At 46.4% G+C, this 17,153-nt stretch overlaps 1 protein-coding gene across 3 annotated transcripts in view; it reads right to left on the bottom strand.

The window, feature by feature from the left end:
- The window catches only part of CACNA1E (calcium voltage-gated channel subunit alpha1 E), a 312,817-nt gene extending 295,919 nt beyond the window's left edge, over nt 1-16,898 (bottom strand). For 2 of the 3 annotated variants that reach the window (XM_045536358.1, XM_045536356.1), the window contains exon 1: nt 16,468-16,898. In XM_045536358.1, the coding sequence (XP_045392314.1) occupies nt 16,468-16,733 (266 nt within the window). In that variant the 5' untranslated portion in view covers nt 16,734-16,898. The remainder of the gene's footprint in view (nt 1-16,467) is intronic. The other variant, XM_045536357.1, reaches the window with a different exon arrangement.
- Between the last annotated feature and the right edge of the window lie 255 nt (nt 16,899-17,153).

The following is a 17,153-nucleotide window of genomic DNA, read 5'->3' as shown; positions in this document are numbered from 1 at the left end:
CTCTGAGGCTGAATTCTGGGCCACCCGGGGCAGTCCAGCTATTTCACCATAGGCTGCAAGAGAACTGAGAGGAATCAGCCCAGGCATGGGATCAGAGCACACGGAAAAGAAACAGAAACAAATCAGGTAACAGGCTCACCTCTTACTCTAGATCAGTGGATCTCAGTCTTGGCTGAACTGTAGAATCACCTGGAAAGCTTTTAAAAATTAAGGATACAAGTATACTATATCCAGAAATTCTGATTCAATTTGTCTTGACTGCAGTCGGGGCATCAGCCATTTCTGGAAGTTTCCAGGCTGACTCTAATGTGCAGCTAGTGAGAACACTGCTTTTGATGCAGGAGGCCATGAGAGCTAATGCTGTCCCCAAATCAGGTGAGCAAACAATGGCAGAAACCAGAGTCCCAGGGGCACCTTAGAGTCCTAGCGACTATTCCAACACACCCATTTTATAGATGTACATGCTAAGACCAGAGCCAGGGCTAGAAACCTTTCCGGACTCTCAGCACCATATCCTGAAAGCTTGGGAAGCTATTATCAGAACAATCAAATAAAACTCTCTGGCCTCTTAACTTGAATTAAGGATTCTAAAAGAAAGGGATTATTTTATTTGAACTTACTTCCTCCTTCCCAGGGCTGCTCAATTGTTCTCAAGGAGCACATCTCAAGGTAGGGTCTGGATAGTTTACCTTCGTTGGGGTCACCGAAGAGCCCAGCAAACATTCTGAAACAAGTCGTGGCCTGAGCCTCCATCCATTCTCCCATGTGCTGCAACCTAGGCTTGGCTTTACGCTGGGTAGAAGTCCATTGCCTGTTGGGCCCTGCACTATCCTTTCATAAAATTCTCCAGCAACACACTTGAGAAAGGAGAATATTAACCACAGTTTTGAATCAGTGTTTCCCATGAATTTACTTTGCCTCTATAAATTACCTTTTTTTTTTTTTTTAGAGATGGGGTCTTGCTATGTTGCACAGGCTGACCTCGAAATCCTGGCCTCAAGTGATCCTCCCACCTCCGCCTCCCTCCTCAGTAGCTGAGATTACAGCTGTGAGCCACTGCACCCAGCTCTGAATTATCCTTCTCTTGTCCATTCCTACTTTTTCTTACTTAAGTCTTTTCTTATCAATCATGTTTCTCATATTCAGCCTCCTATGCCCCAAGAGAAACACCAAAAATGCATACTTGCTAACCAATAAAAGGATGAAGAAACCCCAGGGGAGGATGAGGGGCTAGAGTGAAAATGACTGAGCAGAGAAAGGGTACGGAGGAAAGAAAAGAGAACATGTGGTAAGAGGAGCCCGGCACTTAGTCAGGAGCCCAGGTTCTAGTCCCTGCTGTGTCATTTATTGAGAAACTTGTGGCAAGTCACTTAACCTCTCTGGCCTTCAGCTTTCTTGCAGATAAATGAAAGTTTGATTAGAGTTTCTCCCAGGTCCCTATAACTCCACTATTCTATAATCCTGCAGTGCTAACGGGGAACATCATGGGAGGAGGAGTGGGGAGAAACGAGGAACACCCACTGTTGTTATACAGTCAAGACGAGCTTCTTTGGTGAAGCTACTAATGAGGACACCCAACAATAACACTCAACATGGAAATCCTGGCACACCTAGGAACACCTTGAACGTGTCTAAAGTCCATGGAAAGCATGACCAGCTGGACTGGCTGGAATCTTCTCTAATAATTAGTAAATGAAAAGTTAGAATCTTCATAATGCTGGCCTGGGGGCGAACAGAGGGCAGCTTTTCCATAAACCTATTGTAAGCTTTCTCTACACTCTCTATCAGGATAGGAGAATCTTTTTTGCAGCCTCCCTACACCCCAACCCCCATTTCCTTAAAAAGCTGCAAAGGCAGTAGCATTCAGTACATGAAATTTCAAGAAAAGGTCAAGAAAGCTGCCACCTCCACACTGCAGCTCACACCGTGGGTACCCCAGAACAGAGAGGACTGAGTGTAAGCATCTTTGAGGGCTGGAAAAAAAGAAAATGGACTTTACACACTAATATTGAAAGGGAAACTGGCATTTCCAAATGAAAGGCCCTCTGCAGAGTGAGAAAAGAACTGTGCCAGTGGAGTTTTGGGGGGAGGGAAGACAAAATAGCAAAGATCCCAGATTCCAACTCAAGCTTGCATTCCAGTGACAAAGGGCATGATGTCTCAGATCCATCTCCTGATGACCATGATGATGGGTAGGAGATCTCTGCTCTTCTCCCAGCTACTGATCCTTCACTCCTCCCTGGGCTTAGCCTTATTCCCAATGGGTGCTGCAGATGCACATAAGTAGCTCACAGCATCATCCTAAAAAGATGCTCTGTTAGGGAACAGTACCTGCGAGTCTTCTGGGCTGAGCTGAGGCAGCGTGGTACAATGGAAAGAGAATAGCCCAAGCAGTCAGCCAGACCACATCTACCTGCGACCCTGGGCTAATCATCTGTAAAATAAGAACAACAATATCCACTTCACACAGGGCTGGATTAAATGCTGTCCCCTAAAGCTGCAGATTGCCTGTCATGCAACAGGCGTTCATCAAAGGGCAGCCTCCTCCATGCACTCTCAGGGATGCAGACTGCAGAAGAGAAAGCTCTCCATGTCTGAGTGGTGGTGCCTATAGGATGTTGGTAAAATTCTATGATAAAAACACTGAAGGTACGAGAAAAAGAGAGGTGATCGACCTTAGGATTGTGCAGGGTGCTTCTGAACCAAGCCTTTCTCACAGTGGAAGGATGGAAAGCTGCTGGAAGTTCTAATTTCCTAGAATCTATTCCTTTGCTTTTGCTCTCTTGAGCCTGGTGTTTGTGACAGAAATGAGCTCAGTCTTTTGGAGCCCGTACAGCTTTTCTGAGTGGGCATTTGTCACTCTTTAATCATCACCAGGGTAAGAGGTTACCCAGAGATGTGACATCCATAGGACTTGGGGGGGGGCAGATGGTGATCTCAAAAATAAGTACATACGTTCATACACATGCTCTATGAGACAGGGGCGTTCTCTTGCCAAAATGCCCAGATCCTCAGAACTGACATAGGCCCATACCCCCAGACCTCCCCTCCTCATGTCCCTACGCCCACCCGCTCACCCCGCCCCCAGGCAAGCCCACGCCCTTCAACTGCTCCTCCATCAACAGACTAGAAGAACACATGCATCCTTGTGCATCCATATGGCTCAGTTATTTCACAAACACAAACTTCCACGCAAACATAATCCAAAGTTAGCAGAAGGGAGAGGCAGTTCTTTTAACTTTTTTAGGCCCACTCCCTAATTTCTTTTTGAGTCTTCTGTCTGGTTTCCAGAAGCCAAGTGGTGCATCCTAATCCTCCATTCTCATCCACACCAGTATCCCGTTCCCACAGGTAACAGGTCCTCCAGCATCGCAGATCAGAAGACCTTCAGCGGTTCATCGGGCAAATTTCCAAGGGCTCCAAGCCGTGGAGCTTCCTGCTTCCCCCCACATCACTCTAACCCTTTCAGAAGCTTCCTCCATAGTTCATGGATTCCAATCCTCTCTTCTCCGACAGAACAAAGAGAGAGACCATAAATACCCAAGGACCCCGAACGCACAGGGAGTAGTTAGAAGGCTGGCAGCCCTGAGAAGAAGAAAGTCTGCCTGGGGGGCAAGCTGGGACCATGGGAGGGACCCTTCCACCGGCCATGAATCAAGCCCCCTGAAAATTCTGGCTACCATTTTTATACAAACAGAAGCAAAATCCAGCAAGTTTGTTCAAGGCTGCAGATGGTTTTGAACATCTGATCTGCTTTTATCAAAAAGCTTAGTGGGAAAATTTTGCATCATTATTGCTCGTGAAGATATTTTTCTAGGTTGAAAATCCAAATGTGTCTTTAGGCACAATATCGGTATGAAACAGGCATTAGAAACATACAGAGGAACAGGTTTTTAATGCAGGTATTTTAAAATTTATTTTTTAAATGTAAACTCAATAACTTTGAGAAGAAAAAAATAAAAGCTGTCAGAAAGATCTAGCTTCAGTGGTTAAAAGCATCAGCTCTGATCCAGGCCTCTAGCTCTTACTCGCTGTCGGATCTTGGGCAAATGACTTAACCTCTCTGTGCCTTAATCCCGCCGACGGTGAAATGCAGAAAACAAGAATGCATCTCCTCGTAGCACTGTCGTGAGGAATAAATGCAATAACTCATGGGAAGCACTTAGCACAGTACACGGGAAATGCTCAATAAATGTTAGATATTTACAAACTCCATCGACATAACACTAATACTAATACCTAACATGTTTACAGAGGACTTTCATGCATATCACTGATCCTAACCTCACAACAGTCTTACGAGGTAGGCAAAGCAGGGAAAGTGGTCTCCACCTCACATCTGAAGGCTCGGGGAGCTAACAAGCACAGTGCAAGGTCACATAAACATTATCCGGCAGCACAGCACTCAAGCTAGAAAGCCGGTAAGAGTCAGGAGGAAGTAAGATGGTATTGTTAGAAGGAGAAAACTTAGCTGCAGAAGTTTAATTCATCCGGAATTAACCAGATACTAACTAGGATTTATTCACAGCTTACTATATACCAAACACTGTTCTAAGCACTTTACGTATATTATCTCTTCTGATTTTCACAAAAACCCTATAAGGTACACTCTATAGGTAAATTACTATTTCCAACATTTGACATTTGTGGACTCCAAGGCACAGTGATGTGAGCAGGTTGCCTGAGGCACAGCTAAGCAGCGGCAGAGGTGGCACTAAGATGCGAATCCAGTGGCCACGTTTTTAACAATGCCTCCCTAATGCTTCCAAGCAGACTGCTAACTCCTCAACTCTAAGGTGAAGCTTTCATCCACTGGGCGTAGGACTGATAACATCTGATATCCCTTTAACTCCTGAGGTTCTGGGGTTCCACGCTTTTATCGTCTAGTAAAGAAATCAAATATTGTCTGAGTCTCTGAAAACAATACCTAAAGTGAACTTTGGAGAAAGCAAGAAGCTACATCCTAGCTTAAAATAGACGTGAAGTAGTCATGAAAGCATGTACTGATTTCGGCAAAGCATGTGACAAGAATATCTCATACAATATTCTTATAGACAAAATAGGGAAATGTCAGTAGGGCTAAAGCACAGTTCAGAAGATTTAAGAAAAGCCAAACAGTCGATGCGCATTGACTGATGCACGGATGGTACGCAGACGGGGGGTCACCGATTCTAACCCTATTTTTATCAGTTACTTGAATGAAAGCACCAAGCATGTGCTTATCAAGTTTGCAGATAATGCAGAGCTCAAGATATGGAGCTCACTCGTTAAACAGCAGTGGTTCCATAAACAGTGTGTCATAGAAATCACTTGAACTTTGAAGTCAAACCGACGGGTTCAAGTTCACTGGTGATGACCTCAGGCAAGGGATTTAATCTTTAGCCTCAGCCTCCCCATATTTAAAATGTGGATAATAACACCTGTCTTGCTGGAGTGCCAGTTCGTTTAAAAATAGAGAGTCTACAATTTGGTGGATACCCAATGAATGTTAGTTCCCTGTCCGCACTCGAAGAGGATCTCTACAGGATGGACTGTTGGATCAAAAGTAAAGAGATAAAATGTACTTGAAATAAACACAGTCCTAAATCTAGATTCAAAAATTAAATTGAATGAGAACAGAGTGAGGGAAAATTAAGTCTGTCATCAATTCATATTAAAAGACTCGGGCTTTTAGCTGACTACAACTTCAAGTAATGACAGAAATAGAATGCCATTTATTTTTTTAAAAATCTAAAAACAGTATTTTAATGGAAACAAATGTGTTAGATGCTCATGTTAATAAGCACGATTTTATGTTTTAGTAATTAAAATACTAATAGACAATAGCCCCTCCCCTTGCGGGGATTTTAAACCAATACTAAAGTTACGTGGTCAATGTTACAACAAAGTAATAAATGAGGTGCCATAAGGGAGCCCAGAGGAGGGGGCTGTTCTTAGTCTGCTGAGAGAAATCAAGGAAGACTTCACGGAGGAAAGGACTTCTGAATACAATCTTAAAGCCAGAGTCTTTCCAGGAAGAAGGGCAGCAAGTTCAAAGGCATGGAAGCCTGGAAGAGGACAGTGCCTTCAAGGATTAGCAGGAGCACTGGACGCAGCTGGAGGGAGGGTGATTATGCAGTCGAGGAAGGTTGGGGTGATGAGCAGATCGGGGGAAGCCCTGCAACCCAACCAGGGAAACCTTGCCCAGTTACAAAGCTAATAAATGAAGAAACCAAAGGGGAACTTAGGCTTTCTGACCCGCTGTGTATCCTCTTTACCTGCGCTGTCCTATACAGCGGCCACTAGCCACATGTGACGATTTAATTTTAAATTAATTAAAATCAAATAAAATTTAAAATTTAGTTCCCAGTCCCATGAGCCAGATAGCAAGTGCCCAAGAGCCACACGTGGCTAGTGGCTCCCATTCTGGGTAACATCGATAAAAAACATCCATCATCCCAAAAAGTTCTAGCCAACAGTGCTGTTCAATAACGAACCATCAAGTAAACGAGAAGTAGATTTGGTCTGTGTTGCTTTACAGAATAGAAAACAGGAGGAAAAAAAAACAGGTGGAAGCAATAAAGAGGAATATTTCAACTTCCTATACTTAAGGGTGCTCTGCTTTTTAAATAACAGAAGAGCACCCTGTCACTAGAAGTACTCAAGCTTGACGGCCATCTCTCAGGGTCATGCAGAAAGCGTTCCTGTACTGAACTGATGCTCTTTGTTAGAGTGTTTGTGTTCTCTCATGGCAGTCTGGCTGATAGACTGTAGCTCCTCCACATGGGGTTCCTGTCATACTTGCACATAAAGGTTTTCACGTTTGATTGGGAACCACTATTCCTCATACCCCAACATCCCAATATCTCATATTGTTGGAATTTTTTAACATGGTAGGTGTTTTTAAATTGTGATTCATGGACCCCTAAAATTGAATGCAAATTTGTATGTGCACTTTTCAGGAAAAAGAGGTCAACAGCATGAACCAAATTTCAGTAGGATTTGTGAGCCTGATATAGAAAGTAAACAGACACGCACTGCGCTAGAAAGAACTAATGGTCCCAGGACTCCAGAAAGAGTCATTTAGACTGAAGTCCCCAACCCCCATGCCATGGACAATATTGTCCCCAGCCTGTTAGGAACCGGCCACACAGCAGGATGTGAGCGGCGGGGAGGGTGAGCCAGCGAAACTTCATCTGTATTTACAGCTGCTCCGGCAAAGCTCACATCAGCGCCTGAGTCCCGCCTCCTCTCCCCCACACACCCCCACTCCATGGAAAAATTGTCTTCCACAAAACCAGTCCCCAGTGCCAAAAAGGTTGGGGATCACTGATTTAGAAGACATCTAGACGGCCACTCTGGTCATGCCCAACTCTAAAGTTCCATAGAGTCTAGAACAGACCCTTACGAACCTTTCAATTGAACCATTTTAGAATCCAACATCCACTGACCTTCAAGGAGAAGGGAGATGGGAATACAAAAGAACATGAAAATAAACCCAAGGAACAAAAGTTGGATAATTCAGAGTCAAATTGGGGAAGGTATCATCTGACAACCTCTTGCTGAGACGCTTATTGAAAGCTCTCTTGGAAATCTTGATGGTTCACTTTCAACGTTAGCCTGCAGAAACACGCACACCCAGTCAGATGTAATACCAGCTTGCCAGCTGGGGAACTTGCCCAGTAAATCTAAAGCCTGCTGAGCTATCAGTCCATTTTTAAAACAATGACTTTGTTCTAACCACCACCTGATGATACGAAAATTGCACCAGGATTCACCTCCAGGTCCTACAGTATTTCTAGAGCTAAAAGGATTGATTTCTAGAACAATGCAGCAATTACTCTGTTATCTGGTGTAGCTGGAGAAGAACACTTTGGTTAATTTAACAAAAAAAGTGATAAAGAGCTACTTTATATAACTAATATGAATTATAACTTCCAAAAACTCAGAATACAAAGACGTGCATGCACCATTCCAACTACACATTGAACATAATGTAACGAATGCTTCATTGGCAATATTCAGAAAGCACTAGAGCATTCTGTGGTGCCTAGGGGCCATCATTACAAATCTCAATTGCCATTATTCTATAGATCTCTGTGTGCCAATTAATAAAGAGCTATGTGTCACAAAATGCCAGATAATAACTACTCCGTATTGTTTAACAGTGGGGAAGCCCATGTTGGGTAGTACAGAAAGTGGAACAATCCCGAGAAAAACTGTATCTTGTGATCTTGTACAAGAGAACAATCAAAATTGTAATCTTGTCTTTTACAGCCTTCCAATTCCTAGGTGATGCTCCTCCAACTCCACTCCCAGCCACCCAGCGCCCTCACACTACCTCCTGGCAACCTCCCGTCCCCTCACCAGGGCCACATCTGGTCCTACAGGTCCTGGTCAGGGTGACACCAGACACATCACAGGTACTTTGTGGATGCTTGTTACATCAACAGTCACTGACTTAATTATAAATCATTCAACAAAAACTTACTGACTGCTCACCATGTGGCAGCGCTGTGCTGGAATTAAAAGAGGGAATGTCCATTCGCAGGAGAACCTGCTCTCAGTTATAAGGCCAGGAAGAACAAGATGAACTAACTCAAAGTTAATAGTATCATTTATTTAGCTTAATATGTCCCGTACCCAAGATCTACATTTTGTTAGAGAAGTCTCACTACCTGAACTCAAAGAATAAGCTTTCATTAGCAGCTGGGCTTTAGCTGGCATATGAGAGAGAGATTCAAGATGGGGAACCTCTTCAGCAATTTGTAAGACTGAACTTCTCTAAAGTCACTACCAGGTGGATGACAAAACTGTGCAGAGTACTGGTTCTCAAAGTCATGGTTCCAAGAGCAGCAGCATCAGCGTTACCTGAGAACTTGTGACATAAAATTCCCAAGCCCTACTCCAGACTGCCTGAATGGGAAACCCTGAGAGCAGAGTGCAGGAATCGGTATTTTAACAAGCCTTCCAGGGGATTCTGAGATGCACTGGAGTTTAAGAGCCAGTCACATAGACGAAACAGGGAGAGAACACAGGTCTGACTTCAACACAAAGGGACTAAATGAGGAATTAGCCTGGATGCTGACGGGAGTCACCTGCTGAAAAGAATGGTCACTGACAACAGAAAAGCAGCAAAGCAGTCCCCAGTAGCACATGGCTGGAAATTGCCAGGACGTCGGTGAGTGACTATTGAAAATCCATTTCATGCTTTTCGACTCCGACCAGCCCCAAGAGACAATGGTGTGGAAATTGAGAATGAGGCACTGAAAGTTTGAAAAACTCCCAACCTACAGCTAAGCTGATGCTGGGAAAGACTGGGAGGACTAATTTTCCTCCTCCTGCCGGTTTTCAGAGCCCCCTTTCTGGGTCCAGGGAACTATTCATGACACCCTGCATCTCAGCAAGGGAAATCACACCAGCGTCCGATCACCGGCAAAGCTCCATTCATGACATTGACCATGGCATTTCTTCTTTCCCCCTCTAGCCTATTATCTACCATCCATCCACACCGTTTTTGTCCCTGCCCAAAAGGAAGAGAGGAAATAAAGACAATCCCCCTTTAATGACAAAGCCTCAGGAAAGTTTACAGATGCATCTGAAAGAGGCTTTCCAAATTCTCCAGAGATGGGGGAACGATGCAGCCCAAATGCAGCAAAAAAGCAGCAGGACCAAATGCAGCAAAAAAATAGAGTCTCAGAATTCTGCAGAGTTGCAATAGCAATTCAAATCAGCCACCCACAGGCAAAAGGCCTCTCTCTGAACCCCTCACATGGCTGGAGCCTCGCTGGACATGACGTTCCCCAGCCCTGCCCACCTGCTTCCGACATGAACTGCTGCTTTACAAATGGGTCTATTTCAAGCTTCCCCCACCACCACTTTTTTTTAAATATGCAAGAGGATTCAGATTGGAAATGTTTAGCCCTACATATTTGGAACTCAAAATACAGTAAACAAAGAAGCTGTTAAGAAGTACCCACTGCTCTGCCAGGGGATGTCTTGACACTTTTTAAAGTCATTTGCTGCTGTTCCCCTTAATCTGGCCCATCTTCCCCCAGCACCTTCTAGCTGCTCCTTGCTTTCCAGAGACCAGGATACAGGGGCTCATCAGGGTTTAAAAGGCAACATATTTGGGGTACTCAGTGAACAAAGACACACCATAGACATCTCCCTGAAATAGGCTTAATGCATAAGAGACCACTAGGTCTCTGCCGTCCTTTCTGTCCCTAATTAAGATTGATGCCGGAAACATGACTGACTGGTGAATTCACACGTGTCCTCTCTCTGTAGGTTTAGAAAGCTTGGGAAGAAAAACATTGATCCAAGTCCCTGATATTTCTTTTTCTTTTCTTTTTTTCTTTCAGGGATAGGGTCTCATTGCATTACCCAGGCTAAAGTGCCATCACACAATTACAGCTAACTTTAAAAAAAAAATTTTAGAGAAGAGTCTCACTATGTTGCCCAGGCTAGTCTGAAACTCCTGGCCTCAAGTGATCCTCCCGCCTCAGCCTCCTGCATAGCTAGAATTACAGGCTCAAGCCACTGCACTGATCCAAGGCCCTGATATTTCTATCCCTCTTGGAAAGGGACTGCTTTAGAAACCACACGGTGCTTGTGGTGGAGGTAGTGGGGTGTTATACACTAATCTCCATGCCTGTTCCCACAACCACCACCCCCTCCACAATCCCTATGTGAATTCACACTGGAGTTTGAAAAGAAACAGTTATAGAAGCCTGTTCCTCAGCTCAGTGGCTCAGCATTTATCAGCGTGAAAACCCAAGATGACAAGAGGATTCAGAGTGACAAGTACTTTGGGACATAAATACCTTCCAGTTAACCATGGTCTCTGAGTAGAAAAGGGAGACAGCTGTATACTAACGGGGCACCCAAATGTAACAGGGCTGGGTCAGAGGCGGTCATCATAAAAATGGCAAGAAAAAGCACGTTCAAAACTTCCCCAGCTCCCTCTGTGTTGTGTCGCAGTGCCGCTGCGGAAAACAGAGGACTTAGGGAAAAAGTTGACTTCTGAAGCTGGCCCTCTGTGAGAGACCTTAATCACATCCAAGAGGAAGACAAATAACCTTCTTTTTCTGAAAATCCTAGGAAAAACCCACACATATAATGAATTATTCACAAAGGCTGAACCTAAAAATGAGAGAGGGAGAAATATAGAAAGATGGAAAGACAGGCGGAGGACTGGGTAGAAAGAGAAAGTGAAGACTCGGTCTCTTGCTCCTTGAATAAAAGGGTATTAATTACGGTTGCATTTAGGCTCCCTCTTTTATGTCTTTGTGGTCAGTGATAAGCAAAATAAGATGAGCAGAGTGGCCCCCGATGGATTGGATTGCACGGCTGGGCTTTGGTGTCTGGTGAGCTGCAGCTTCCCAGGCAGCTCTGCATGTGACGTAAGGGAGGCGGCCGACCTGCCCATCAGACACGGGGAGCCAAAGGGTTTGCAAGAGTTCTGAGCGCGGAGCAAAGCTTGACTCAGTTTTATTTGAACTGAGCATATAAGATTGAAAGAAACCAGATGTGCCCATAAAGAGGGAAGAAAGCAGCAGAGTTTGATTGGGGGTGGGGGGGAAGAACCTACATTTTGTACAGCAACAGCTAAAAAGAGATAAGCAATTTTGGATGGAGCTAATAAATCCAGAGTCTGGATCTTTCTGAAGAAGCAAAAAAGAAGGCCTCTGCTCGTTATTTTCCTCCTCCTCCTTTAATTCATAGTGTGCACTGCGCCTATTGCAGAAAAAGCAAGTGGAGGGAAGTGGGGAAATAATGATATGCAAACCAACAGACAAAACTATCACATTTAAGATATTTTTGTCTCTATCCTCAAGTCATTTCACTTCTGTCAAACTCCTTCACTCCACTTGCTTTCCAGGCTGCATCCCACTTACAAATGGTCCCCACAACAAGTCGTGGCCTGGTTTCCAGATGAAACATTACCCACACCTCATAGCAAGGACAAAGCCAACAGGCAATTCAGAGATTGTCCTGGGATCTCAGAAAATGAAAACCTCTATCCTGCAGCCTCAGGGCCAACCGCACTTGCTGTCTGTTTCACCGTGTGCATCCACGCACAGGTACACAGAAGATGTGAAGCGTTTCTGCATTATCTGATCATAGGATATAATTACAGACTTAGTCCTTGTTCTGCTGCTACCCTCTGCCCTAATTAAGACATCCTGACTCATGATTCACTAGAGTTACATCAAATGTGAAATTCTTACCAGGACTACAGTCTACTATCCTGCAATGTGCTATGTATTTATAGGCAACCAAAGCAAAAGAAAACTACATGCCAAAATGGGAGATTCGAGAACTGAACTTTTGGTATCCCTCTCCAAAATCCTCAAAAATAAATGGGCAATTTACAATGGGAATTTCACAATAATGAAGCACATAACCTCTGGTCCACGGCCAGAGTGCTCTGGGGGTACAATGAAATTCTCTACAAGAAATCACAGACAAACACCCACAGGTTCATGTTAATGAGCTTTATCATCCCAGTGGCTGCAAACACATTTCATCTGCCTACTTTAAGGCATGTTCATTTCCACACAAAACACGTGCTCCCCTACTGAGATGACCAAGTGTGTGTGTGTGTCTGTGTGTGTGTGTGTATGTGTGTGCATGTGTGTGTACAGGGGGAGGAATCTCCAACTGCCCATGTATACCACAGAGTCTCCAAGTCAGACATACCATTTCCTCCCTTGACTCCCTGACCTGGAAAAGTACAAACAAGTGTGGGCATCACGCAAACCATGCAAGAGACCCTGTATGTCCACAGGGTAACTAGCCCTGGGCATGCAGCACAGTGAACATGGGAGGCCATTCAGAACCGCCCATTGCCTGAGAAGAGAACCCCTTGGTTAGATCTATTAGATGAGCACAAAAGAAAAGAAGGAGTCGTGTAGAATGTAATATCACATTTTAAATCAGATTAGCATTTTCAAAAAGGGTATGGTATCCACTGCAGAAGAAAGTGCCATAAGAAAATAAAATTATCTCCCTATGCAGATGTAGCTTCCAAGAAAAATGAAACACATTCAGAGTGGGCTGTTGACTTGCTATCATCTTTCATGCCAAATCTGGGTTATCTTAGGCATTTATTCCCATAAGAACTAGACCTCCCCTATTAATAACTCCATAAGGTTACCCACCCACCCCCAAGTCAGAGGGTCCTACAAGCATAAATTAAACCATTCCTGTTACTTAAGCGATCTTTTCAGAGCAATATGATTAAAAACCAGTAATACGCAGCACGAAGAGATCACTAACACAGCACATAGAAGGGCACATCATCCTCCCAGTCCTGCAGTGACTTTCTGCAGCCAGTAAAAGTGTAAGTCTCAAAAGGTGTGGTAGCACCCAAGCAAGCAAAATCCTCAAGCATGCTGAATGTGCATATGTCAGTAACAAAGCAGGTTTTGGGCAGGTTTTCTGAACAACCTTCCTATTTTTTCCTAATCTGGCCCTTACAGAGAGCAGAGAAGTACTTCCCAAACTTTAATGTGTATACCAATCACCTGAAGATCTTATTAAAATGCAGATTCTGATTCAGCAAATCGGAACTGGGGTTCAGGATTTTGAATTTTTAACAGGCTCCAGATGATGCAGACCCAGCTCCTTGCTCTCTTAGCCAAGGCAAGAACCTAGAAGACTTCACCTTGAACTAAGACCCCTCCCTTCAGGCATGCTGAAATTTCTGAAAGACTCCATTAATAAAAATAGCTAGAGTTTATTGGGCAATTAGGAACTTGACATATATTTATTCTTTTAATTCTCCCAGTAACTCATTATTATCGTTCTCATTTTACCAATAAGGAAACTGAGTCACGGACCAATGAAGTAACTTTTCAAGGTCACAGAGCTGGTGGAGGAACTAGGATTTGAACCCAGGCAGACTAGCTGCAAAGTTTTATAGGCAACCACTACTCATACTGACACCCAGTAAAGAAAAAGCTAGATGTTTCCGGAAGCTGGATGTTTAGAAAGGAAGGGAAGATGAGACTAGGCACTTAGACGCATTTTGGAGAAAAGCCAATGTTTGCACGTGGTCACCACCAGAGAGAATATATTAGTCAATTACGTTGTATAGCCAAGAGAAAAATGCAAACATGGTATATTTTAAATTTTCCAACTGGGCTCCACTAAACGCTTTAGCAGATGTTCTCTGAAGACTGTTACAGTAGCCTACACGCTGGAGAACCACGGTGAAATTTCCAGCTATGGGGAAAGAACAGACCATTGGGGCAGGGCTCACGGCCAAGGGGCCGAGCATGTTGCTGAAATCAATTCCTTGGAGCATCTCTCCTTTGACTCTCTTTGGTCCATTTTGGCCAAAGACAGGGCAAGGGGGGAGTAAAACTCAAACAGCCGCACCTTGCGCTCGCAACGCCTGGTGGCAAGGCGGTGTCTTTGCAGCGGAAGAGAAAACGTGAACAGAGGCGACCCACAGCGCGGTGTAGGGAACGTGCCTCGTTTCCCAGCCCCCAGGGCCCAGCCGGAAGTATCCGAGGTGCTGAACCTGCGCGACTAGGGCGCCCGGGGCGGCCGGGGAGTTTCGGTGGCGCTGTCCGAGGTGCCAACGATGGCTGCAGGCGCACTTTGCCACCCACCGGGCAGCGGGGCGGCTTTGTCTACCGCAGAGAAACGGGAGGGCGCCTGTCTGAATAAACATGCCCTTAAGAGAGGGGCACAGCAAAGCAGCACCTGGTGGATAGGAAATTTGGGGAACTGTAGAGGGCGGGCGAGGGAGGAGGGCCCAGCTGGGAAATCTGTAGAGACCTGCCCAGAGGAGTATTTGCAGCCGCAGCACGCAACACAATGAGATCTGTCCGCTTTGTGCAGCGCCCTGGCAGGCATGACTGCAGGGACCGGACCCCTCCCCCTCGCGAAACCCCCACCCTGGAATCATTCAGTCCAGGCACTGTATGGCCCCGGGATCATTCTGTGGGGCTAGGAAGGGGAGGGGAGTGCAGGGAGGAGGGGAGAGGGAGAAGCCCAGCCAGGGGTGGTTGTGGGAGGATGCGAACAGCAGCAGGAAGAATATCTGCTTAGAGATGCTCCTTCCTTTCTAATGAGGGGTGCTGCCTAGAAGCACCACGCGCCAGCCAATCGCGGAGCTACTGAAGCAGGGAACTAGGGAAGAAGGAGGGGGAGGCCAGAAACTGGGGTGGGGGTAATACGGACATGCCCAGGCCCTGGGGAAGAGAGCCGTATGCCTGGCTAATACTAGAGACCCAAGGGCAGCTCCAGCTCTCTCACTGCTGCACACCTGGAGGGTAGGAGTGGGGAGAAGGGAAGACAGGGGAGAAGAGGAGGGGCCACCTTTGAAGGCGCATCCTTCCCAAATCTCCCTCCACAAGCATCAAAGTCCTGAGTCCCCAAGCCCACTCCCATATATAACACCACGCCACTAGCTTGCCTCCTGCCAATCCCCTACTAATCCCCTTCACCACCCCACCACCCACAATTCCTAATGGCCTTGCCAGGCATCCAAATCCTTAGTGAAGAACAAGGCAGGGATATGCCTAATCAGCAGCCTGCATTTGATGCACTTGATTAAACCTGCAAAGAAGCTCCTTCCATGCCGACACCACCACCATCAGAGACGGCCCCCACCAGCTCTTTGTGGAGAGCGGTTCCTTTGGAGCCAGAGTGAGACAAACCTCTGGCCTTCAGCTGATAAATTCAGGCCCAGCAGATCCACCTGGATCCTGGGTACTGCAAGCAACCAGCTGGGTCAAGCACAGAAGCAAGAGTACCCAAGCCAGGACCCAGGAGAGGATGGGCCCCGATGAGCTGAGAAGAGAACTCCAACTCTGAGCAGTTTGGGCTGTGGCAACAGAGATCACCTCCCCGATAGACATGCATTCACTCCACTTTCAGTGGAACTTAAACTTAGTCCCCAGAGTTAGCTGGGTCCCCAGCCCAAAGGCTGTTTTATGTATTTGTCTGTTAGTATTCAGGGTTTTGGCCCCATGGTCTTGGAGTTTCAATCCCCTCTTGGAGCCTCGACTTCTTTGACAGTGCAGTTGTCTCCCCAGCTGGTGGGGATGGGGGCAGAGGGGCCAGGCTTAAAGGGAGGAAAAAAGGGGAATTGATTATTAAAGAAAGCCCTGAGGTCAGGGGCAACCCAATTTATGTAGAATGCAGCTTGTGAAGGGTCTAGGGGTGGGGAGGGGGCTGGGAATCAGACAAAGCCCAGCCCAGAAAGGGACGCACCCAGGGACACTAGAGATTTCCACACAGGAAAAATCGAAAAACCAAAAGTCTTACCTTAAAAAATACTAGTGCCCAAACCAGCCTCCACAGCACCAAGCCTGCCCCTCAAATGCACCGAAGTAAAGAGTGCACTTCGGCAAAGGGGCAAATTGGCACCAGGAAAGGTGTGGGGGATACACTCCATGCTCCGCGCCCCCCCTCACCCGAGGAAATGCAAAGGGGAAGAGAGGAGTTATGGTGGGCAAGAAAGGATATGGCCAATCGATGAGCTTCTTGGCGTATTTCCTGACAATGTTCTCTTCTCCGAAGATGAACAGGGATCTGTTGACGGTGAAACAGTTCTGCCGGACGGGAATGGGGTTGTACAAAGCCATAGTCCGCGCCCTCTGCGCTTTCGACTGCTTGTAGGCGGCCGCCGGCCCCGAGGCCGGCACTGGGGTTCCTTGCCGGTTCCTGCTCTGGTCCGAGTCTCCATCGCCCGACCCCGGCCTGGCGACCACCGCCTCCCCGAAGCGAGCCATCCTGAAGTTTAAACAGACAGAAGACACACAAAGGTGATCGCGGCCGAACACCCGCACACAGCGACAAGCAGAAAGACACACGGAGACTCAGAGCCGCATCCGGGCAGGCGCGGGGACCACCGCCTCCGGGGAGCCCCGCGAGCCCTTCGGAGAGGCGGCGGCTGCAGCAGCCCCGCCGCTCGGAACTGTTGAATCTAAATACAACCTCTGCGAAGCTCCATTCCTCAAGCAGCAAAAAAACGGGGTGGGGGGAGGGCCTGGGGGTGCTCGGCTTCTGGAGGCAATTGTTTTTTCAAAATGCCAGTGTGTGGTGTTCAGGGGCCGGAGAGCAGAGGGGTGGAGTAGGCTGCTCTTCAAACATAGCTCCTCTTCTGGCAGACGCACCACCTCGTTGGGGGGAGAGGCAGGCACCGGCCAGCT

Source organism: Lemur catta, chromosome 23, assembly GCF_020740605.2.
Source record: "Lemur catta isolate mLemCat1 chromosome 23, mLemCat1.pri, whole genome shotgun sequence".
Taxonomy (NCBI): Eukaryota; Metazoa; Chordata; class Mammalia; order Primates; family Lemuridae; genus Lemur; species Lemur catta.
This window is presented reverse-complemented; position numbering and strand designations above follow the sequence as displayed.